The 24,162-nt window shown below is 36.8% G+C and overlaps 1 protein-coding gene across 1 annotated transcript in view; it reads right to left on the bottom strand.

Annotated features, from left to right (window-relative positions):
- The window catches only part of LOC142350340 (N-acetyl-D-glucosamine kinase-like), a 38,354-nt gene that overhangs the window by 10,496 nt on the left and 3,696 nt on the right, over positions 1-24,162 (bottom strand). Inside the window, exons 3-4 of the mRNA XM_075402172.1 lie at positions 20,496-20,594; positions 18,268-18,517 (exon numbers count right to left, since the gene is read on the bottom strand). Of these exons, the coding sequence (XP_075258287.1) occupies positions 18,268-18,517; positions 20,496-20,594 (349 nt within the window). The remainder of the gene's footprint in view (positions 1-18,267; positions 18,518-20,495; positions 20,595-24,162) is intronic.

Genomic DNA, 24,162 nt, shown 5'->3' with positions numbered 1-24,162 from the left:
GTTTGTATTAATATTGCATCTGCATCATACTTGTAGTACTTCTCATACTTGGCATACTTGCATCATACTTGATAATTTGATTTCATGACCGACTGATCGTTAAGATGATGCTGTTTAGTAATAAGTGCCGAGGGCACAGAGTTTAGCGATTTGTATATTATAAGTTAAATTACATTGTTTTAGGTGATTATGACTAATAAGCTTATTAATAATTTGGATCATGGGAGACCCAGTCGAGAGCACCAAAAAATAAGGTCGCAAGATGATGTCGGTATGTTTGGTTTCAAAGCTAAAAGATCTTCGGTATCTTTGATATCGTCGTTTTCGAAGGCAAGAGAAAATTGATATAGTCGTTCTATGGCACAATAAATGTTTTCTATTGTCGTTTTGGAGGCAAGAGAGATTTAGTATGTTCGGTTTCAGAAAATTTGCCAGAAAGATTTGATATCGTCGTTTTTCGACGTGACCGAGATTCGGTATGCTTGGTATTTAAACGTAAGAGATTGTCAGTAAGTGCGGCTTTGGACGTAAAACTTTGACAAGCTCTTTGTTCCACATTCAAGACCTCAGAGAAAGCAAACTTAAAAAAATAATTGAAATTGTTGCATAGGTGCTTAATTTTTTTGTATTTTAACCAAGTTCTTGATTTCATTATTCATCAAATAATTGATCATAAAAAATTTGGCATTGTTTAGTGATGAAAATACTGTCCTCGACCAGAATGGATAAAAAACGTGAGTAGTAAATATAGGGAGCACTAGGAAAGGGGGGGTTATCATGCCATGGGGATAATAGGGTATAGATTTGCATGGGGATAATAGGGTATAGATTTGCATGGGGATAATAGGGAATAGATTTGAATGGGGATGAATGGGTATATAATTGCATGCGGATAATATGGTATATAATTGCATGCGGATAACATGGTATATAATTGCATGCGGATAATATGTTCGCATGCGGATAATGTGGCGTTAATTGTCTCGCCGTCTGATTTTCTTTTTCCCCTAAACTCGACCGTCCGCGATTGAACTTAGGCTAAAGAAACTTTCGTACAAATTGAACTGAATATAAAAATTGAATCAGGCCGCTCAAATTAAAGCAACACAACAAACCAAATCTGAACAATCCAGTCTCGCACAAAGTATTTCTCAACACTATTTTGAATTCAACACACTATGAAATTGAGTTTGTACACTGTCCCTTTCACTGTTCGCCGCTACTTTCGGTAGCTTCTAAATCAATGAATGAACAAAAACTTTGTTCCTCCTCTGAGCTGCTTCTATCAAAGTCAACAATTTGGTCATCAGAAATGTCCTCATCTCTTATTCCTCCCGCATTAATGAAACCAGGATCGGGCGGTGAATAGTGGCTAGCATTGTCCAGTAATAGGTTCAAGCTGTTGCTGCAGTGTTTTCTCATTCTTTTCTCCGGGGGTGGTAGATATGTTGGAAAGTCCCAATCCACTTCAGTGTGACGAAAAATTTCACTTAAATTGTCACTACTCTCTGTACTGATATCCCAACTTATCTGACTTTGGTCAGGATCAAACCATCAGTGCGAACTAGACGTTTCGCTTTGATTATCGCTCACCACAGAAAAGTGTCCATATGGGAGCGTTCGCCACCCATCTCCGCAGATATATCTCTTATTATCGAATGCGGATAGAGATATTCTATTAGCTGTCACCGTTTTCAGTACATGATTTTCGGATGTTATTCTTGTGTTTACTGCTCTAACTGGTTTCGATGTTTGGAGAGTTTCTTTATATAATTCGTGGGTGAGAAGTTTTTGGGCTGCCCTGGTCACACCTTTAGCAGACAACTTGCGACAACCTAAGCAAGGTAAACATGTTTTACAATAAGCTCTTAAGTTTTGTTATGTGGTTTCCTCCAACGCACATGCATTCAATTTACTGAGGGAAGGGGTGAAAAAATTACTCATTATATGGACTCACTTTTTGATGTGATTGAATAGATCTTGGGTTTGAGGCACACAAACTCGGATATATAGTCTCCACTGAATTCGTCTTTGAATTTAAGCACTTCAGACTTATTGTTGTTGTCACGAAGTGCGTGGTCTTCTGGATAGGATGAAAAATCGAATTCGTTTTTTACTTCCGCAGATTGGTTGGCTAAATCCTGATACAGATCGTTTGATTCAATTCTATATATGAGGCTGTCTGTATCCGAGTACAATAGACGACATTAAAAGTTTTGTCGCATAACTTGATAATGAAAGCGATACGTATAGTACTTAGACAAGTCGAGCACAGTTGCACCCACAATATTCGGCGTATTCCACGTTATAATTTTCGGCTTGCTGCACATAGCAGCCATGTTCTCCCCAAATGTTTTGAATCTCTCAAGTTCGAATTTCGAAACAAATTTTTCTGCTCTCTCCGCATTTCGTGTAATTTCCACCCTCGACTGTCGCCTTTTGACTCAATTGTTTTGCCATATAGAGAATTATTCATGAGTTTATAATATTTCTGTTGGAATTTATTAGTTGCGTTTTTCCGCATATTGCTATTCAAAGTTATATACGGTTCGAGCCATCGTTCCTGATTGAATTGCAGCACGCCGTGAAGTTTCCTTATACGTAATGCAAGTTGCACATATAATTGGAGTAATTTATAATGGACTACGTAGTTCTTCTTGTCAAACAGTGTTTGTAGTACTTTAGGGACCTCAGCTTCAGGAATATTGTACTGCTCTTTTAGGCTGAATTGGAAATTGCTTAGCCACTCATCTTGTACAATTTACTTTACAGGCGCTAGCGGATAATCCCTTTGTATGTCGTGAACGTCTGTAGGACACTCCAGATCCACTTCAACAAAGTAGCCGATGGCAGAATCTTGAGGCATATTCAAGATCTGGCTAAGAGAAACTTCATTGGCAAATCTAAAGCTTCCGATCGGAAGCAGCTCTTTCTGCATCACACCCCCATACAAATTATTTGCGTCGAGGCACGACCCGAATGTGGAAGCCTCTTCTGCGTTGAAGCCCGGTAAGAACTGATTGTTGGCTTTGAAGTATCTCGTTTCGAACACGGAAGTAATTCCGCCTCTTACTGACTGCTCAATCATGTGCAGGTGCTCGGGTTCTGTCAAAAAATCTACGCGTGCTTTTGTTATCCGTAAAGCTGCATCTTTTGCCATATTTGGCGCTGTGAAAAATTTCGCCACGTCCAATCTGTATGTCTGGAAACTGATTTCGCGACAGTATTCCGAACAGCAGGCCAGAAGGGCAACGTCCAGTTTCAAATAGGAATCGTGGTAGTCCTGCATTGTCTTACAGTTTAGCAGCTGCCACATCTTCTTCGCTTTATCTAGTTCGGACTCATTGATTGATATTTTTCCGTTTTCCAAAGAATTTGTCCATTTGTTGAGAGCTGTCAGCTCCCTCTCCGCAAACTTTGACCGGTCGCTAATGTAGGAATAAGGGTAATAGCCCTTCTGCTTCAGAAGTTGTCTGTCAGGTGCAAGAATATGGGCGAACATAGACTCCATTATACCAAACTCTGACTCTGGCAAGGACTCCACCAGCTTTTCGAGAGATCCGTTGAAGAGTTTGTAAGAATCAACGAAGCGGAGATACTCGTAAACAGATAAGACCTTCTTGTCAGCCCTCTCCTTTCTATCAACTTGCACTCCCAGCATCATTGCTCTGTATTTTTTGTCTGTTGCTGGTGTGACGTTGATTGTTGTTGTCGGTTCGCACTTTTGCAGACTAAGGCAAATATGATGGAGGTCATAATTTTGGATGCTGTGTCCAATTACGGGATTAAAATTGGAATTCCGGCGCGCCCTGTTACACTGTGGGTGAGCCCAACCCAGGAAGCCGCCGCTGTAATGGCAGTGGTCCAGATCTTTTTCATCAGTTTCTGAGAATTTGTTCTCACAAATCCAACACTGTTTGCTCGCATCGTTATGAAGTGATGATCGGTCACCACGGAAGAAAAGGTGTTTGCACTTCTGTTTGTGTATATCCTTAGCAAGTTTATGAATCATTTGAATAAAATTTTGCATGCAGTTTTCCGAGTTGTCCAAATGAGTAAATTTGGGCTCGGGGTTGCCGTGCTCAATAGCAGTCAATGCAAAGCCACATGGTTCGTGAACTTCAATTGGTCGCAATGAAGCTCTCTCTTCGCTTAGAGCACAGGAGGCCACTGGTTTGAGAAACGACTCGAAATCAAAATAGATGACTAAGGGAGCAAACCAAGTAGCTGACCAGTTAGTGAATTTGTATAAATTTTTGTCTGGTTTTGGCATGCAGATAACAGCTGGTAGATTATTACCTTAAATTTCAACATGATCTTTAAATTGTTCAACATCCTTATGACACAAGTAAAGACAGTTCCGGCATAAGTGAAGAGTTGACCTCAATTTGATGTTTTTGATGAAACAGAACAGTCTGCAAAAATCTTTGATAAAAACGTAATGGTGTTTTTCATTCTCATAAAGAAGAAGCAAATCGAGGCTCAATTCAGAAGTTGTCCTTTTAGACACCCGCATTGGAAACAAATTTCGTTTTTCAAATCCAAAACGTTAACCTCTACGTCGTTAAGTGTTTCAAACATATCAATGTCATTGAAACCCATCGGCATCCTAAACTCACCAGCAGGCTGAAGCGACGACATGTTTTGATAGAACTCGGGTGATGTTCACTTGAAAGAGTCATTTCGTCCTTCTTCTCCCTCAAAATTGTTGCTCTTTGGATAGGAAGCTGCGACAAAGCTGTAAAGGAAACAGTTGTTGTCTGTATGGTTCCGTATGTTGAGGAGAGAGTTGCATTTTTGTAAATGTGGCGGTAAGTTGATATAGGAAGAGCCGCTGGCCGGTCTGTATTTGGCGAACTTAATATTGACGCGAAGAACTTTTTCAAGCAACCATCCACTTAAGAAGAGGCAAAGGTGAACAACACCGCCAACATTTTTTCCACCATTGGTGAAAAATCTGCATTAGATAATCCCTCTGCATACACAGGTGTCATCAGAGAGTTAGCAAAGATGGTTATACGCTCGTCGTCTTCATCAGCTTCACGAAAATGTTTGAGAAGTTGAAGTTCTGCTGAGAATTGAACTTTTTGCGGGCCCGCTGAAAATTTTTGATCAATCAGTTCCTGAATCCGCTCTTGTTTGAACATCATGAACGCTTGGAGGTCTCTTGCAACCACCATTTCGTCTTCCGTGGGTTCTATTGAGTAGGATTGTAGACTGCCATTGAAAGCTGACTGATCGGGGGGTTGAGTAGGTTGAAACTCAGCACCAAAGACTGGAATTGAATGAACTGACCTTGCATGTTGGGCATAGAGGTGCGAACTGTTGAATCTGAGGTGGCAAGACCGACAACAGTTTGTGAACCTTGAATGCTGAGTTCGCATGTGTTGCTCCAGTTCAGTCATTTTTCGAGATGTAAACTCACACAAAGAACAGTGATAAATTGGTAATTTCATTTCGTCTGGATGAAATTTTGTTTCATGGCGAAAACGATTTCCTCTGGTGCTAAGCACAGAGTCACAATACCGACAAGCAAAAGTCATGACTATAGAATATAACAACTTGACTTGAATGTAACAACTTGAATTGAATTTAGGAAAGATTTGAATGTTTCGAAAAACTATTATTGGACGTTCTGGTAATTGCATTCGCTACGAAGAGTGTAACATGAAGGCACTCTGTATAACAACAGTGTTTGGCGGGCGCCAAATTCAAATATTTGAATTCGTCAAATTTCATTGGTCAAAACTGGCGGGAAATTTTTGTTCGAAATTTTACTGAAAATAAATGCAAAATAGATGTAAAACAATTTGCGATTTCAATACTATGTGCTAGTAGACCCTCGAGGGGTCATACTGAGTGTTGTTTTTGTGAATCACTTTAAAAAATGCATTTCAAAAAGCGGAGAAACATGTTACTTTCTTTTGAGTATTTCAAAAAAGTGCCAATTTAGAACTATTAAAAAACTGGTTGTTAGAGTTGTCCTACGCTGTCAAGTGTGATGAGCGAAATTGCTCCCAGGGCCGAAAAACATAGGACAAAACTAAAAAACTGCTCGAAAACAAACAGATAAAAAGTTTTTTTTCTGTCAATCATCATAAATCAATGTCATTAAATGACAGTTACATGGCAGAAACATGTGTCTTTTTTCTGAAGCCTTTTTCGATGACAGGTGTTATGAGAGAAATTGATGCCGTGGGCCCACTATGTGCAAAAATGCAAAGAAACGCGATCTAACATCTTTCCTTAGGGTACTTCATATGCTAATTAATTCCCGATGTTAATGTGACATCGATGACCAGATGTTTTGGAAATCGGTGAAGGAGCTATTTTTTGGCCATGATTCTTATGACCAAAAACATCTAGAATGTTCCCACAAAGACATTGCTGTAAAAAAATTCCAACTTTTTTCATTAATTAGCAATTATGTTAATTAGTCACTAAATAGCCGTTAGTTAGGCGCTAATTATCTCCGTAACCGTTAAGTTAAATTTGACGAGCGTGATGAGATGTTTTGTAGAACAAAGTGTGCTGAGGACCTCCACAACATCAGTTTCATCCCAAGTGTTTTTTGAAGCCCTCGCTTTTGGGGTCAAAGGTCAGATGTCATCTATCAAAAAAAATTTTGCTTCAATTTTTTCAAAATTTTTTTACAAACCTGATTTTTTTTACCCTGTTGAACGAAAACCCGAAGCTAGGAGGTGCTGCTAGAGGACGTTTAAACTTTTTTCAACAGAACCTATTGATATCATTTGGCTTTTAAAGTGCATTTTTCCGAATTTTATCTCTGACGAATTACAATTTTCGACAACTTTTCCAATTTGTGAATTGGTTTCAGAGCTCATATGCTGCCTTTTTTGGCATAATGTTAACAGGTCTTTTGAGCCAAAAAGCGCACACATTTTGCAAAATAGAAAATGTGTTAATTACATATAACTTTAGGCTTAACAAACAGATGTTTAGAAATTTTATTGATTCGGAAGTCTAATTGTGGATTATTACCACAAAAAGTAAGCACTTCACCGTGATTGCAGTACATTAATGCCTGCTAGGAAAATAATATCCGTGGTTGCGTCGTAGGTGAAAGTGAAAATCTTCCCTGAACAAGTCCAAACATGATCACTTACTTGAATTATATTTTTGTCTAAGTATTGAATAGAAGCACAAAACGGACAAAAAAGAAGTTGTATTACAAATTCAAGAAATAGAAACGAAGTAAATTGTACAACACAAACACACACAACTTAGCATCTCAAATTAAAACAGTTTTTTATATGAAAGTAAAGTTTCAAGTTTTAGTTAAGTTAATTTAATTGAATAAGTCCATCAAAAAATTTTCTGGTCGTCGCTTTTTTAGTGCACCGCTAACGTTTGGAGTCTCTGAACACGTGGGTGTTTGGAAACTGTCGCTCAGAGCCGCTCGCTTTGGCGTTCGAAAAGTTGTTCCGGACAGAACGTTCTCGTCAAAGTTATCGAAATTGTTTGGAGTGTTGTTGTTGTTGTGAATTCCAGCAAAGAGAGATGGGCTGGGTGCCGGCGTAACAGTTGGACTTGGGTCAATTGCCGGTGTTGTGCGTAGACCAGATAGTGTCGATTCACAGTCTGGCGAATCAGGTGATGAACTGATTCTCCACAAGTTGGCCAAATCATCACAAGCTTGATATCCTCCGAGTTGATTTTCAAACAAGGGTACGCACTCACAGTCGTAGCGGTAGAGAATTCGTTTGGTTTCTTCAGGTAATGTGTCCATATTACAATATTGAAATGCTGGCAATACTTTTGCAGTTAAGTGACCTCCTGAGGTAATCATGCTGCATTCCGACGGGTCTGTTTTTTCGGGCGGGGCGGCAATTGCATTTATAAGAAGCTTTGGAAGAAGACATTGATGGTAAGTGTTCCAGACATTGTCTTTTTTTTGTTGTTGAATGAGAACAACAAAGTTTTCATAAACTGTTCGATAAACTAAAGTTTTTTCACATGAGAACTCTGATTCTGCGAGAATTTTAACCGACATTTTAAAAGTTAAGTGTAAAAGAATTCAGTTAAACAGATTCGAAATTGTTGCTGGAAACAAACTGCAATTTGACTCAACACAAATGTGAATGCCGCCGGATTTTAGCTCAGGGTTTCTGTGTACAACCTTTGCAATAGTTTCACGTAAGCTAGGGGGTCACATCTGTTTTTAATTCTGAGCCAACATACAAACAAAATTTTAACTTGAGCGTACCAAAGATTGTTATCAAGGTTACATCTGTTTTTAATTAACTGTTGTTATATATTGTGTTCAATGTGTGGTTTCTTATCTGAGGTCATATCTGTTTTTGGTTTCTAGTTTATATTATTGCTTTATGCCTTTGAAATTGTGTTCAACATGTAAGTTTATTATCTGAGGTCGCATCTGTTTCTAATTTCTAGTGTATATGAGTGCTTTATGGCTTTGAAATTGTGTTCAACATGTATGTTTATTATCTGAGGTTGCATCTGTTTCTAATTTCCTAGTTTATATGAGCGCTTTATGCATGTGAAGTTGTTCAAAAGAGCACATTTCTGTACCATATGTTTGCCATAAAAATTGTAATGAACAGACTCAAGTACGCCGTAGGCGTACTTGAGACTGTGTTCGCCAATCATTTTTTAATTGAGTGTTTGATGACACAAGTGTAATTCAAGCTTGCCGCCGCCCCTGAGTTGGAGCGTTCACAATATTTGTCAAGGGAAAAAATATCAAGTTGCGCCATGCCTTTCACTTCCACTAAAGACACAGAATTCGGCAATCGTTATTTCGACATTTCGAAAACTGATAAGCGCTTGATCAGAGCAACTGTGAAAACGTATGAAAGGACGGGGACCTATGTGTTTCTAAAATTGTTCAAGAAAGCGGAAAGCGATTACGATTTTCAACAGAAGTAACTGTTCTCTAACTGTTCAAGAATTTGAGAACTTGATTGAAAAGTCAGCAGATATACTTTCTCAGTTCACCGAAGAGGAATCAACAAAACCACCTCCAGCAAAAAAAACACGATTCCAACAAAAGCCAGAAGAAATTTTGAACACCAACACCAGCAACAAAAATGGTTGAGGCGATGTACGAGCGCTCACCACATTACTTTAAACAATTTCCAAAACAGTTCAAGTTTCAGATTGTCGAAGAGAAACCTACCCTTTCTAACACAAACGTTTATGCGGTGTGTGCCCATTTTGATTCTGAGTTTTGTGGTTTAGTAACTAACCATTATCACGTTTTGCTTGATACAACAACTTTCAAAAAGGAAACTTTGAAACGAAACCAGAATTTTCCTGTGCCTTGTATTTTTACAACCTTCAAATTTTTATTTTCGACTGCAACAACTTTGGAGACTAATGGAGACGTTTTTACAGAGCTCGAATTGGCAATTGACTTCAACAGCTCCGCAGATAAATTTGACTCACAGACAGTACGCAAACGACTGCCAGCTTTTGCCTGCCACAATAATGTGAAAAACAGCAATGCAAAACAAGTGAATATGAATCAAAAACCCTCCGCGAAGATGCCAGTAGTTGCCCAAAAGACGATCTACAACGCCCGTCTTCCATCGAATCAAAATCTAACTGATTTTGTTAATAGTGAAACTATCCGAAGAGTTGAAAACATTTTGTCTGGTCCTCATTCTGGTGCTCTTTGTCAAATTATGGATATTTTTGTTAGTGGATACAGAAAACTGAATATTGATACTGATTTGCTGAGTGTTCGCCTTGTGTATGAAGAAAAAATTAATTTTTGAAGAGAAAAAAAATTTATTGCAATCAAAGAAGGGTTAATACAGCATATGAAAAGCAAAGCGAATTAGTTGAGCATCACTTAGTTTTACAATTTTTTGTGAGTTTAAAATATAATGAGCAATATAAATACAAAAAAGTCCACAAAGTTTTGAGTTTTTACTTTGAATTGGCTGATCTTTCAAAAACTGATAAATTTTCGCTTTTTCTTCTCGAGAAATTATTCTTTGGTAGACATCTTTGTATGACGAAATAGACTGTCCGAGAGGATCAGCAAAGAAAAATTGATTCTCCTCCTCTTTCTGGCACAATAGTAACCAATGGGTACCAAATTTTTCTGCAGTTGCTGCGTTAACAATTAGCAAACTGTTTGGTATCAGCTTTTGGGGAAAATTATTTGCAGCAAAGACACCCATAAATTTATGCTTGAGTAAAGCAGATCTTTGAATTAGATCATTGATATAATTTTCGTCCATTTTTAGTTTGTCGAAGTGTGATTCTTTGATACTCTTCTTGCACTATCAACAAAAATTGTACTAGCTTTTTCACGAATAATGAAAATTTCAATATTGTTTGGTAAGGCAACAGAAAGTTTTAACTCAACAGATATTGAACATTGTGTCAGTTCAGGGTGAATAAAGTCACGGGATGCTTGTTCGATACTGGTCAAATCAAAAACCATTATGAAATGGTTTGGGTAATCTGTCAAACTTATTCCATGTCCATTATCAATATGAGCTAGATCCGATATTGTATTAAAGTAAAGACGTTTGTCGTCAGCTGTAGATATTGGACTATCTGCCACAGGCAAACCGTTTCGATATACATAAATCTGCTCTAGGTTGAATTTTCGGAAATGAAATGGATTTTGCCGGTTGTTACCCAGAAAAGCCTCATTTGTATTTAAGCAGATCGCCAGTCGGCGGATTGGTTCTCTCTCAAATATGTCTTCTTGTTTCAAACTGTGTAGAACCGTTGAATCCAGAAACGTTTTTGTGAGGGTTTCAAGGTAAAGATAGGATGCGGGACTACTCAATAATGTTTTTCAATGGCGGAAACAATAGTGTCATAAAGGGTCATCTTCCGCACATACAAATTAGCTTCGACAATTTTTACTTTGTATTGTTTCGCAGCATCATCAGAAATTATGACAAAATCATCAATTGAGCGTCTGAATGCAAATCGAAGTTTCAAACCACTTAGCAGATGTCTGTCACAAGTGAAAAAATTTACAGCAATTTTGCCATAGAATCTACATTCAGCTGATTGTCTCACCAAAATTTTTCTTCGGTTCACTTCTGCAGTTGATAGCGTTCCCGGGTTTTCCTCGTAAGATCAGCCCTGACAGACCAGCCATGTATTTTTTGCATCTTTATTATGTGAGAACTCGGTCTCAATGAAACTTTTGTGCGCATAATTTCCGTTTGCGTTTGAAATTTTCAGTCCATTAGCAGACACTGTACAATCAGAGAATAGTGAATGTAACTGATTATTGCAAAAGTAGGGAGAATCTGTTTTTGTAATGTCAGCGGCGGCTGTAGCGTCATATTTCAAATCAGCTTCAGAAGACTGGACAATTTTACCTTTAACTTCGAGAAAAATTTTTCGTAAATCAATGGAGTTGTTTCTGTCACCAGCGACTTCAAATTCTAACATGGGTCCATTTGGGCTGTTTATTGGACCGAATTTTTGACAAAAACTCCCATCAAAAGTCACCAGTAGTGAGGGTTTTTCAAATAAATCCAATGAGCTGTGAGTTGCCTCTGATGGTAACAAATTAGCGATCATCTTTCACTTTAGCAAAAAAATCCGACCGACTTCTTTTTGGTGCTCTATGCGTTGAAATGGCCTCTCTGCGTTTCTCGCCTAATTTCATTGGCTTGCTTCGTATTGATTTCCTCCGACGCGAAGTAATTCGTCGAGATCCTCCTGTCTGTTTTTTAACAGTTTTTGAAATTGTGTTCTTAATTGCTTGTTTAGGAGATTTTTTGTTGCCCACTATATCCAGAATCTCTGGTACACTTTGTTTCAGGAGCTCTTTTCCGATACGTTTAGCAGTTGGCAAAATGAAACGACGTGCTAGGGGCAGTGCAACTCGTCCAATTCCTGCAGCTAAAGCGCCAAAACCACACCCTCTTTGTCGATAATGTCCAAAGAAATGAGGCAAAGACGTCGCATGATTAGCATAGTAAGAATCCGTTTTATTGGGAAAACTTTTTGAATTGTAGTGTTGGAATAACTTTTCCAGTTCCCGAAAACGGAAATAATTATCCTGTTTCCGTCCGCAGTTCAATTGAAATTGATTGAATTGTGTTGGTCAAAAGTTTCTTGTAGTCTAAATTCGTAAAAACGATTCGATGGGTTTGTTCAAGCTCACATACACTACCGTTTTTCAGACGCTGTTTCGAATCAATGACTCTCAAAAGAGGCGTTTTAGTGTCACCGACGTATTGGTATTCAATTATGTTTGTATAGATGAAAATAAGATGCTTTCCAGCACAAAGGTCGGCTGGAAATTCCCCATAATATGCTTTTGTCTCATCACTCTTCATAACCCTGTTTTCATTTGGGTTCATTTTGTACCCAATATGAATTCGGTTACCGTCAGGAATACCTTCAAAGCCAATGATACCGCGGATTTCTTCACTGGGAAACGTAATTCCCTCATATTTCCCAAGCAAAATTTCGCATTTTCCAGAGCTCTTAATTTCTCTGAAAGAAAAATGGGGTAATCCAACTGTGCACTTAATTGTGGCAAGAAGTTGCTCCACCGTATCAAATGTTCCTGGCACAAAAGCCAGTTTTTGTCCGCTATAAGGTCTAGAAATAACATTGGCTCCAGAAGACATCTTTTGGGAATCTTCTTTGTCTTTTAAGTTGTACACAGTCAAATTTCCGTTTACAATATTTTCTATTTTTGTTGGGAATATGGTTTCACTTAGCGCCACTCGCCAATCACCTGAAAGTTGAATTTTGTCATTAAAAAAAATCCGCAAGTGTGTTTGAATCAAATATTTCCATTGAAGCGGATGAAACAACGTGAACTCTAAACTCGTCTTCAAACCGGTTATTGGACATTTTCAATGAGAGGGAGCCTGGCAAGTTGAAATTCTGGTTGATAAAATTTTCCTTGAATTGGTTCGTTGTCAGCGTCGACTAAAGAGTATGTTGGTGGGGTTAACATTGGTATTCCCGTTTTTTCAAAGACTTCGTCTGTGAATGATTGCTTATAACTTTTCCGGAAAGCTTTGTCCTTTTTAACTATTCTCACAAAATACCCAACGTAAAACTTGGGCTTCTGAGTTGTGCTTGTTTGCGTGATCAAGGAAACTAACCGCGGTACATCCTTTTTTGTAATTTTATTTGGGGCAAGTTTGGTTACCCAATTTATTCTTGAATTGATTGTTTTCACAAATTGGTCTAATTGGTCAATGTAAGAATATGTCCACTTTTCTTCGAGGTACCGATGAATTATCCTTTTTAGTGACCTAATGTTCCTCTCTGCAAATGCAGACTTTTTTCGCTTTAAGTACTGTATAAATGAATTCCACGCTTGTTGCACAATTGTTTGAAAGCTCCAAGAAACTCTTTGCCATCGTCATCCCACACTTTTTCAGGCTGCTTGTTTTTGATCATCTTTTGGAATGTTTCAGCTGTTTCTGTCGCATACTTTGTTTTAAAGGGTTCCACACGTAAATATCTTGATTAGACAATCAACTGCTATCAAGAGATATTTTATGTTACGGCTATACTTTGCTAGTTTGTCAACGTGCGCCAAATCCAATGACCAAATTTCATTAATGTCTTTTACAAAAACTTTAAGCCTGGGAAATTTTAATCGAATTGAACGGCACTTTGTGAAAGACGGTTTTGTCTCCAAATAGGACTGCGCTTTGGCTAATGGTAGCTTGCTCTGAATATGTAAGCGTTTTGTGCTTCCATAGGAAGCTGGTCGTTTTAAATAAAGTTGTTCCAAACGTTTTAATTCAGGAGAAGAAAGACCATTTCTTTCGACTGGTCTCTTTTTTGTCTGTCGTTCCGTCACTTGTTTCTTCGTATTCTCCTGTTGGGGTTGATTTGGATCCACTACTGCGGGGTTTTTCTCGGCTTGGGTAGAATTCTTGTTCACTTTCCGACGAGTTTTCCAAGATTTGCTTAGCATAAGTGTTTGCAACTAAATGTGTTGATATATCGGGTGCAGTCAAAAATTTTGAATACTTTTTAGTGTCATTTTTTTTGTGGTTTGCTGCAAATTATACAGAAAAGTAGAAACTTTGACGCCCAGTGGTTCTTTATTGATATGAAGTACATCGTTTCCTCTAATGGAAATGACGTCAGATTGCATAATGTGTTCGAGTAAGATTTCAGATCGCCTAATTTTGTTTTTCTCCATTGGTTCAAGTTCGGACATTATAGACTCAAACTGAGAAATTTTTTATTTCTTTAATATTGGTTCTATCTCACTTTCTTCGCTGACTGGTTCTGATATTTCTTCCTTAGTAGCCTCCTTGTTTTCGTAAACACTGCTCATAGTTTCAACAGGCTTTTCTTCTTTTTGTGATTTTTCAGACTGATTTCTTTGAAATAGTGATAGTTGAGCTGCCTTTTGTTCATAAATGGGGTTTTCTAAATTTTCGTTTTTTACGGGTTGATGTGACAAAAACATTCGTTTTGGAATTAAAATGAATTCTTCTGTATAGATTATTCTTTTGTCAAGTATCGATAGCAAGAAAATCCAACAATTCGCACCAACTCTGTTTCTTTTGCTAAAAGTTTTCTCTTTTGTTTCAAACTTGTTTGATAAGATAGTAGTTTTTTGATTGAGTTTTCGTAACATTCTAATTTGGTTTTATTAACTGGAACGTTTCCATTGACATTATTGAGTAAGCACTCGCAAAGGAATTTAATGGACTTTTTTGGAGCTGTTTTCATTATTTTTTCTACTTTTGAGTCCGATGTATCTAGCATCTGCCGCAGCATACATAGTTCTTTCTTTCTCTCATCAGATAAGTTGGTGATAACAGCTTTGGCTGATGGAAGATAGAAAATTGATGGACCTGGAGGAACAATATTTGAACAGTAACGTAGGACGTCGGATGTTTTTGGATGTTGATCTAAGTCGATTAACAAATGACAAAACTGTTTCCTGATTGCTAGCTCATAACTTTCCTTCAAAAATTGTGTGTTATTCAGTTGTTGGCCAATAAAATTAATTTGCGGTGTGTCTGGTGGTGAATTGAAATAAACTATATGTGTTGTATTCAAATCAATTGTTCTAGAACATTTGCTTTGTTGAAACAAGTTGTGTTTAACATATATTACACTAATGTTTCTATGTCGCGCCGCAGTTGCTAACTTAGAAAACTCTTTGTCGTTGAAAATTTCTTCACATGAATCGTTAAAAACAAGCAGACAGTTTTCTATCTCTGAAACGAGTTCAAAACCAGAAAACTGTTTGAATTCTATATTCATTTTCTTCTCTAATGAATGATAATTTGGCTGATCATGCTGATAAAAATAAAAGATTTTTTGAAACTCCGGGGAAAAAGTGCCATGTAGTAACATTTTGAAAATCAGTTCAGTTTTTCCGCAACACGATGGCCCGAAAACAGCCATGAACAACCTGTCAGAGGTTAAAATTATTTTGTTCATAACTTGAGGGATTAGGAAGAGCGTACCCAACTGTGCACAAGAGTAGAGAAAACTAAAATGTTGATTCTTCGCAATCAAGTTTGAAAAAGACTAATTTGATCAGAGAAAGAGTTATGAGAAATATTATTATGAAAGTTTGTGTAAAATATACTACTTCTGATCGAGGTAATCTCGAATTACAGAACCTCCAAGACCGTCTTTCTTGGTGCTCGGCGTCGAAAACCAAGTCAGTTATGCCTCCGCCCGAATATAACTGGTCTTTCGTTTGACTCATTTCAAATGTTTATTTGTGAAAATTGAATTGCAAATTAATTTTATTACAAAACTATTCAGCGATATATATTTCATACATCACATATTCAGAGTCTTTGTCATCATTTCTGTAAGTGATTGTATAATTTGCATTTATTGAGTCTACTTTATCTCTGAAAACAATGGTTTCTACATTGTTTTCTTTCACCCGCTGCTTGATTTCTTTGGGAAGACTCTCATCGTCCAGATACATCAGAACTGGTACTGCATGGGCATAGGTAAAAGGGTTAATTTCAGTCTTTGCATTTTCTCTTGCATAGACATGGTATAATTGAAAGTAATCCACGAGAGAAAGATATTTCATAAAAGCTTCTATTTCAGCGCCACCAAACAAAATCTGCTGTTTTCTCAGAATTGTTTGTCCACGAGAGTCAATTCTTTCCTCTTTGACTAGTGTTACAGTCAATTGATTGTCGGGCGCAATGCAACTGTAGACTGTCAAACTTGGAGATAAACTCACTTGAAGCAGTGATGGATTTGTCTTCTCTGGACGTCGTTTCATTCCTCAACCAGTGATAGAACCACAGGGCTTTCTTCCTCGCGCAATGCCTGCTCTTCTGTTTTTTTGGGCAACTCAGTGCATGTAGGTTGCAAATAGGAGTTTCTTAATATAACTTCAAATGTCCAGCTTTTGGACAAGACAATGCCTCTAAATTTATTACGTTTTTCTGAAGTAGTTCCGTGAGAGTAATTGTTTTCTCTTTGCCCTTGGCGTAAAATACCGCTAATGGAAATCGAAGAATAATGCTGTCTATGATTTTTCGTAAATAGCCGTAAGGATGTTCTCCCGTTTCCCTGACAAGACCGTGCAAAAACTTAGAAACTCACTGGTAAGACCTCTGATCACTTGAAGAGAGCGTTCTGTATGAATTGGGAGGTAGAAAAGAAATTATGTCGATAAAGTTCTCAGTAGCAATAGCAAATTCTTTAACTATGAAGCCAGATTTTTTCCGAAATCCTTCAAAGTCGAGAACAACCGCTCGTGATTTCAGCACTCCAACATACTGAACAATCGTCCTTTGAAAGTTTTCACGTAAAGACAAAATGCAAGGCCGGTCACGTGACCAAGATACTCGTTTGTGACTGGACAAGGTAAAACGTATGAGTAACCCGGTCCTTTTTCGCTTAACTCATAAACGAAACCCGCAGCGTCATGAAGAATAGCATGCAATCTCAAAATTTTGAAAGATTTGAAATATTTGTCCAGCGACGAATTATCAATACCAATTATTCCCCCATAGGGACGCAGTTTAAGAGCAATGTCGAGATCAATGTTGGGATTCAAATGCAAACAAGTTGCTGGAAAATAAACAAATCTTTTTCCATAATCAGGATAATTCTCTATCAAAAATAAGTAGTTTTCGTGAATACTTTTTATGTCTACCGTCGCAATCGTTGATGTCATTCCCTTTCCCAAAGTTTTTCAAAATGATTTTGTTTTTTTCCTTAGATGCCTCTCCAATTGTTTTGTCCTCGCGCTTGTTTTCTCACTCTTCCCCTATATTGTTTCCGTAGAATTTACATGTAAATACATTAACTTTTGTCACCATGCAAATAATCCATACGCTATTATCCCATGTAATAATCCATACGCCTTGTAATTAAATTTAGACTATCTGCATGCATACCCTATTATCCCATGGCTAAGGATCATTCCATATTATCACCATGCAATCTATACCCTATTATCGCCATGCAAATCTATACCCTATTATCGCCATGCAAATCTATACCCTATTATCCCCATGCAAATCTATACCCTATTATCCCCATGCAAATCTATACCCTATTATCCCCATGCAAATCTATACCCTATTAACCCCATGCAAATGTATACCCTATTATCCCCATGCAGATCTATACCCTATTATCCCCATGCAAATCTATACCCTATTATCCCCATGGCATGATAACCCCCCCTTTCCTAGTGCTCCCTATATTTACTACTAACGTGCTTGACCGAAATTGGCTATGAAAAGATTTCGTTTTGACTTCGGTGAGAAAATTTACTGTATATAGACTCAAAAAGTCAACTTAAGCATTTTTATACAAAGCACTTCTGGACAATGTACTGTCAATTAGTGAATTTTTGGACCAACTATAGGCTTAAAATACCAGTGTCGTGGTAAGTCTCATCATGTTTCAATGTATGATCTCCCCAGTTTGACCACCTTAGAAAAACTTTAAAAAAACATTAAGAATCAGAAGGCGCTTTAGAAAACTTACGAACCTTAGTGTGCCACCTTGCCTGAAGATAGCACGTCAACTATTTTTCCTCAGAAACAATTGACGTTAAAAAACGACGAGAACGAATCTCTCCTACGTTTATAAACGACGAAACCGAATATCTCTTACGTTTTAAATACTAGGAAACTGGATCTCTCTTATGTTAAATACCCCCAACAAAAAGAACGATACCGATGTAAAAATTATAAGGGCCAAATTTGTTTTTGGCTAGAAAAAAAAGATACCGTCGATATTTATGTTTAAAAACCGTAGATTCCTCGACTAGAGGTGAAATATTAGGCGAAAATTTGGTTATTTTACCGGATGCCTCATCTGCCAGTATATGTCCCCATCCCCCACACCCGTGCCAGCTTCCATCTTTGTTCATGAGCATTGTGTTCTGTCCAGTTCCACAAATGGTTACTATTCCGTATTCAGCCGAAGCAGCCAGAGCCCCGAAAGTGTCAGTCCACATGCGACATTCCAGACAGTCCGAGGGGTACTTCTCAACCATCAGTCGCTCGATGTCTTTCCGGATTTCGGCGGATTCCCCACCGCTGAGGGAGAGACCCTAAAAATTTTAAAATATGAACAGGAGTTTTGGAATCTCTCTCCATCCGCCCCCGAGAGCAAAAACTTTGATCGGTCATTCATGCATGAACAAAATAATGCACGTTATTGCATTAATGTTTGTGTGTGTGTGTGGCACATTAAGAGAGGGAAAAAATATAATTAACATATATCGTGAATCGAGAAAAAATCACTGGCAGTGTTTCGTATTGTACAGGAGGGAGGATAAGGGGAGGGCGAATAGTCCCGGGTTAATTAACTTCATACTTTCATTTTCCAAAAGAAGCCTCAATAGTTCATCTTTATTATTTTTGAAAAAAATTGCGTAATATTTTGCAATCTTTTAGCGATACCAATTTTATTCAAAGGCCGATGAGTTGCAAGTTGTGTTCAGTATGTACACATCGATACGCAAACTGTTGAAATAGAAAGTTAAGCCGGGAAGAATTTCAAGTTTTGATCAGTACTTCTCAAGTGAAATACACGTCTTGAATTGACAAATCATTACTGATCACGTCTTATCTCAAGTCTTAAGACTTGCAAAGACATGTCAAGACTTGCTCAGAACTTGTCAAGTCTTGACTAATGCACAGTTAGGCAAAGTACAGTTTTAAGAATAAATTATTTATAATTATTGCAATTCAAAATTCTCAAGTTAGATAGATTTTCAAGGGGCAGAAAAAAGTTTTCATGACTGGTATCTTTGGGCGATACTAGAATTTTTTCTCATTCTCGATCAAGTGAACTTTGCGGAAGTGATCGTGTTGTCTTGTGCTTCTTTCTTCACTTTGGAGAGTTTTAGGCAGGCAACTGTAAATGACCGACTTCTTCTTTCGTTACCAAAGGAACGCAAACAATAATAAAAACTGTGCTCATTACTTGACCCAACCCGGGTTGCTCAGCATCCATATATACTACGACATATATGATTGTTAGTAATCATAATAGGTCATATATGATTTGATTTGTATGAACTCTTGGTAGTCATACAAGGATCATATATGATTTCCTAGAAGTTGAAAAATATCTTAGAAATCAAACAATGTCTTATATGAAAAATATAGCATTGACTGGTGCTAACAATTGTCGTAAGGTGTACTCAGAGGACATATTAAACTATTGTATCGAATTTGCAATCCACATTTGATTCTCTTTGTGCACTAAAAGAATAGCTTTGCACTTTGAACATATTCAAAAAACGAGCTTTTTTCATTTGCAGTTTTTTTATAAATTCGTAATAAATGAGCTTTTATAGGTATTAACCGGCTTCAGAGTATATCAAAATTTTAGTTATCTTTATGGTCTTACTCTTTTATTTATTGCCCAAGAATGATACATCTATTAATATTTTCCATTAATCTTTGAACCATTTATGCTTTTTTATATTCTTATTGGTGAAGCATCACCTATGTGACTCCTCGGCATCACTTTGTGAGCCGCCAGAAAACCCTTACGTACATTATCATTTTCAAAGTTGAGCACTAAATAAGAGAGTAAGTCTAAAAAGAAAACTAAAATTTTGATGTGCTTTGGAGCCATGTCAAACCTTTAAATGCTCATTTATAAAAAATATTTTTAAAAAATGCAAGTTACATAAAATTCGTTTTTGAATATGTTCAAACCGCAAAGCTCTTTTTTTAGTACACAAAGAGAATCAAATGTGGGTTGAAAATGCGATTTAATAGTTTAATATGTCTTCTTATTACATTATACGAGAATTTGTAGCACCAGTCAATGTTTATGCGTCATATATGATCTTTTGTGATTTCTAAAATTTTCAACTTCGATAAAAAATCCATACAGTTTTTAGGTTTTAAAATTTTTTGTTTGAATCAAAACTTGCCAATACATAAGACTTGATTTAAGACCTGCCAAGTCTAAAAAGTGACAGGATTAGAGCTCTGATACAGTACTGATTAAGACTTGATTTTTTGCCCGTGGGAATGGATAATAAAAGATAATCCGTGCTTTTTACCCACCAAAGTTTGGAAGGGTTCTGTTAGACTTAGTCCAGCTTTTTCTTTCACTTCGATCACAAATTGATGAATTCTTTCCAGTGTTTTCTCTGTTCCCAGCAGCTTAAACAAAACATCCTTTCAATGCATTGTTTGATGCCGTTTTGAAGGAAGATGACGAGTTTTAAATTCTAGGTTTGACAACCATACAAAAAAATTATCCAGAAAAATAATGACCTTCTGGTAATTATACACAAATTCCTGTTAATCACATAATAAACATTTCTTTAGAAATAGAGGAATATTTATGCAAAACAACTTTCTTTTTCCTGGCCAAATCAGAAATCTTTCTGCTCACCCTAACAAGACGTGTACTGCAGGTTTCACCAAACCGGCCATTGTTGCAACAATGGCAGCTTTGGTGAATCAGCTGAGATTGTAAAAGTGTTCTAAAAGAAAAGAAACAGAGGTTCCGCAAAAAAAACATTAGTTATAGAAAGAAAACACGGAAGGAATTTAGAAAACACATTAGTGGGTTGATGAGTTCTGTCGATTTTCAAAATTAAATCTGGTATCTCGGGGACAAAAGCCAACAATTACGTCAAATTTTTTTTAAATCAATTGCATGACGGAAACTAAAACCACAATTACAAAAATTTTTCCTAAATGATACATTCACACCTGAGCTCACGCATCAAATTATATCTGTGTTGCGGTAGAAGTCACCATATAATTTATTTTTTATGCCGCCTGATCAAGATGATTGTAACATAAATCAGGAGAGATGCATTTGTAAAACAAATTACAATGACTTGACAGTTCTTGAAGTGAAAAAATGTTTAAAAAATGGATTTCCAACTAACCATTTTATGGCATCAATTGAATTCGATAGTCGGCAAATATATTAAACTTCTAACGCTAAAAGCCAAAAGCAGCCAGCTTCTTATTCGGAAAAAGTATTATTGTTGAAAGTGTTGGTGCCAGGTGAACGTTGTTGAAGATTTCATGATGCGGCCAAAGTAAAAAAAACACATTAGTGGGTTGATGAGTTCTGTAGTTTTTCAAACTTAAATCTGGTATCTCGGGGACAAAAGCCAACAATTACGTCCAAGTTTTTTTTTTATAATCAATTGCATGACGGAAACTAAAACCACAATTACACCAAAATTTTACTAAATGTTACATTCACTATTGAGCTCGCGCATCAAATTATAGCTGTGTTGCGGTAGAACTCACCATATAATTTATTTTTATGCCGCCTGATCAAGATGATTGTTACATAAATCAGGACAGATGCATTTGTAAAACAAAGTACAATGACTTGACAGTTCTTGAAGTGAAAAAATGAAAAAACTAATGGTTTTCCAACTAACCATTTTATGGCACCAATGGACTTCGCTAGTCGGCAATTATATTTGGGTTCTTACGCTAAAAGCCAAACGCAGCAGGCTTCTTATTTGGAAAAAGTATTATTGTTGAAAGTGTTGGTGCCAGGTGAACGTTGTTGAAGATTTCATGATGCGGCCAAAATAAAAAAACACATTAGTGGGTTGATGAGTTCTGTAGTTTTTCAAACTTAAATCTGGTATATCGGGTAGAAAAGCCAACAATTACGTCAAAATTTTTTTATAATCAATTGCATGACGGAAACTAAAACCACAATTACACAAAATTTTGCCTAAATGATACATTCACACCTGAGCTCACGCATCAAATTATAACTGTGTTGCGGTAGAAGTCACCATATAATTTATTTTTTATGCCGCCTGCTCAAGATGATTGTAACATAAATCAGGTCAGATGCATTTGTAAAACATAGTACAATGACTTGACAGTTCTTGAAGTGAAAAAATGTAAAAACTAATGGTTTTCCAACTAACCATTTTATGGCATCAATGGACTTCGATAGTCGGCAATTATATTTGGGTTCGTACGCTAAAATCCAAACGCAGCAGGCTTCTTATTTGGAAAAAGTATTATTGTTGAAAGTGTTGGTGCCAGGTGAACGTTGTTGAAGATTTCATGATGCGGCCAAAATAAAAAAACACATTAGTGGGTTGATGAGTTCTGTAGTTTTTCAAACTTAAATCTGGTATATCGGGTAGAAAAGCCAACAATTACGTCAAAATTTTTTTATAATCAATTGCATGACGGAAACTAAAACCACAATTACACAAAATTTTGCCTAAATGATACATTCACACCTGAGCTCACGCATCAAATTATAACTGTGTTGCGGTAGAAGTCACCATATAATTTATTTTTTATGCCGCCTGCTCAAGATGATTGTAACATAAATCAGGTCAGATGCATTTGTAAAACATAGTACAATGACTTGACAGTTCTTGAAGTGAAAAAATGTAAAAACTAATGGTTTTCCAACTAACCATTTTATGGCATCAATGGACTTCGATAGTCGGCAATTATATTTGGGTTCTTACGCTAAAATCCAAACGCAGCAGGCTTCTTATTTGGAAAATGTATTATTGTTGAAAATATTAGTGCCAGTTGAACCGTGTTGAAGATTTCATAATGCCGCCAAACATAAGTTTTCAAGTAAATTTGAGAAACAATGCCGGAAAGGCAACAAGATTCAGACATTCAATAAAGGTTTTCCGAGGTTAAAGATCTCTCAGCAAAAGCCACTAGACATAAACTCAAAAACAATTATATTCCACGTCATACGAACAATCAAATCTCTCAATTTTAGATTAAAGTCTAATTTTTTAACAAACAAAATATTGCAAAAATTAGGCGAATATCCAATTCTGGACTTTTTCGATGACAATTAGTACCAAAGTAAAAGAGAACTGTTAAATAAAAACAAAAACACCTAAAGAATCTGTTTTGCTCAAAAGAATTTTTACGAAAGCAGCTCGAAACCTGCCATTCACGAGACTAACTTGCAAGCCGATGGAGAGGGGCAAAACTTCAAATTTCATATGCGTTTCATGCGCGTTGAAATGTAGTTGAATTTACTTGAATACGAATTGTGTGATTTTCGGAAAATATTGAATAGGTTCTTATAGCCGAAAATTTATTCAATGAGAAAAAAGCAGGTAAATTGGGGACATGGTAAAGTTGAATATATATTATCAGTCAAAAACTCAAATATTCAGAAATTTTTAATAAAAACACATTGTCAAAATCATCAAAATAAGAAGCGGCCCATTGTTCAATTGCAACAAAAGTATACCTTTGGAATTAGAACACCTTTTTCAACTTTGCTGATAATTGGTATCAAATTAAATAAACAAAAAAGTAGAAGTTTAAATTGCTGCGCTTACCTTAGGGCTGAAAGTTTGTTCAAAAACCTGTTTGCCGCTTCTCCTCTAGACAAAATTGAAACCCTTACGAACTAGAAATACTCAATGACTTTGCCTCTCTAATTAACTGTTCCGGTGCGACTAAAATTGCAACTCAAATTCAGTTTTATCATTAATATCAGAAAGTGTTAGAAACCTCTACAGAAAGCGTAAAGGTCTAAACAACAAGACAGAAAACATTATTATTTAAATCCTTTGGTTCGCATCAACCCAAGTCAAGATCAAAAATACAATCGTAATCTCTTCCTTTCCAATTAGTTTTGCGAGATATATAGCGGTTCAACTAGCGTTCAACTAGCGTCAGTTTCAGAAGATTTTCTGAAATTTCAAAAAAAAATTCAGCCAAAAAATTCAACAACTCTGTG

Source organism: Convolutriloba macropyga, chromosome 12, assembly GCF_964194025.1.
Source record: "Convolutriloba macropyga chromosome 12, txConMacr16.3, whole genome shotgun sequence".
NCBI classification, from domain to species: domain Eukaryota; kingdom Metazoa; phylum Xenacoelomorpha; order Acoela; family Convolutidae; genus Convolutriloba; species Convolutriloba macropyga.
Note: the sequence above shows the minus strand (reverse complement) of the source record. Positions and strands in the feature narration are given on the sequence as shown.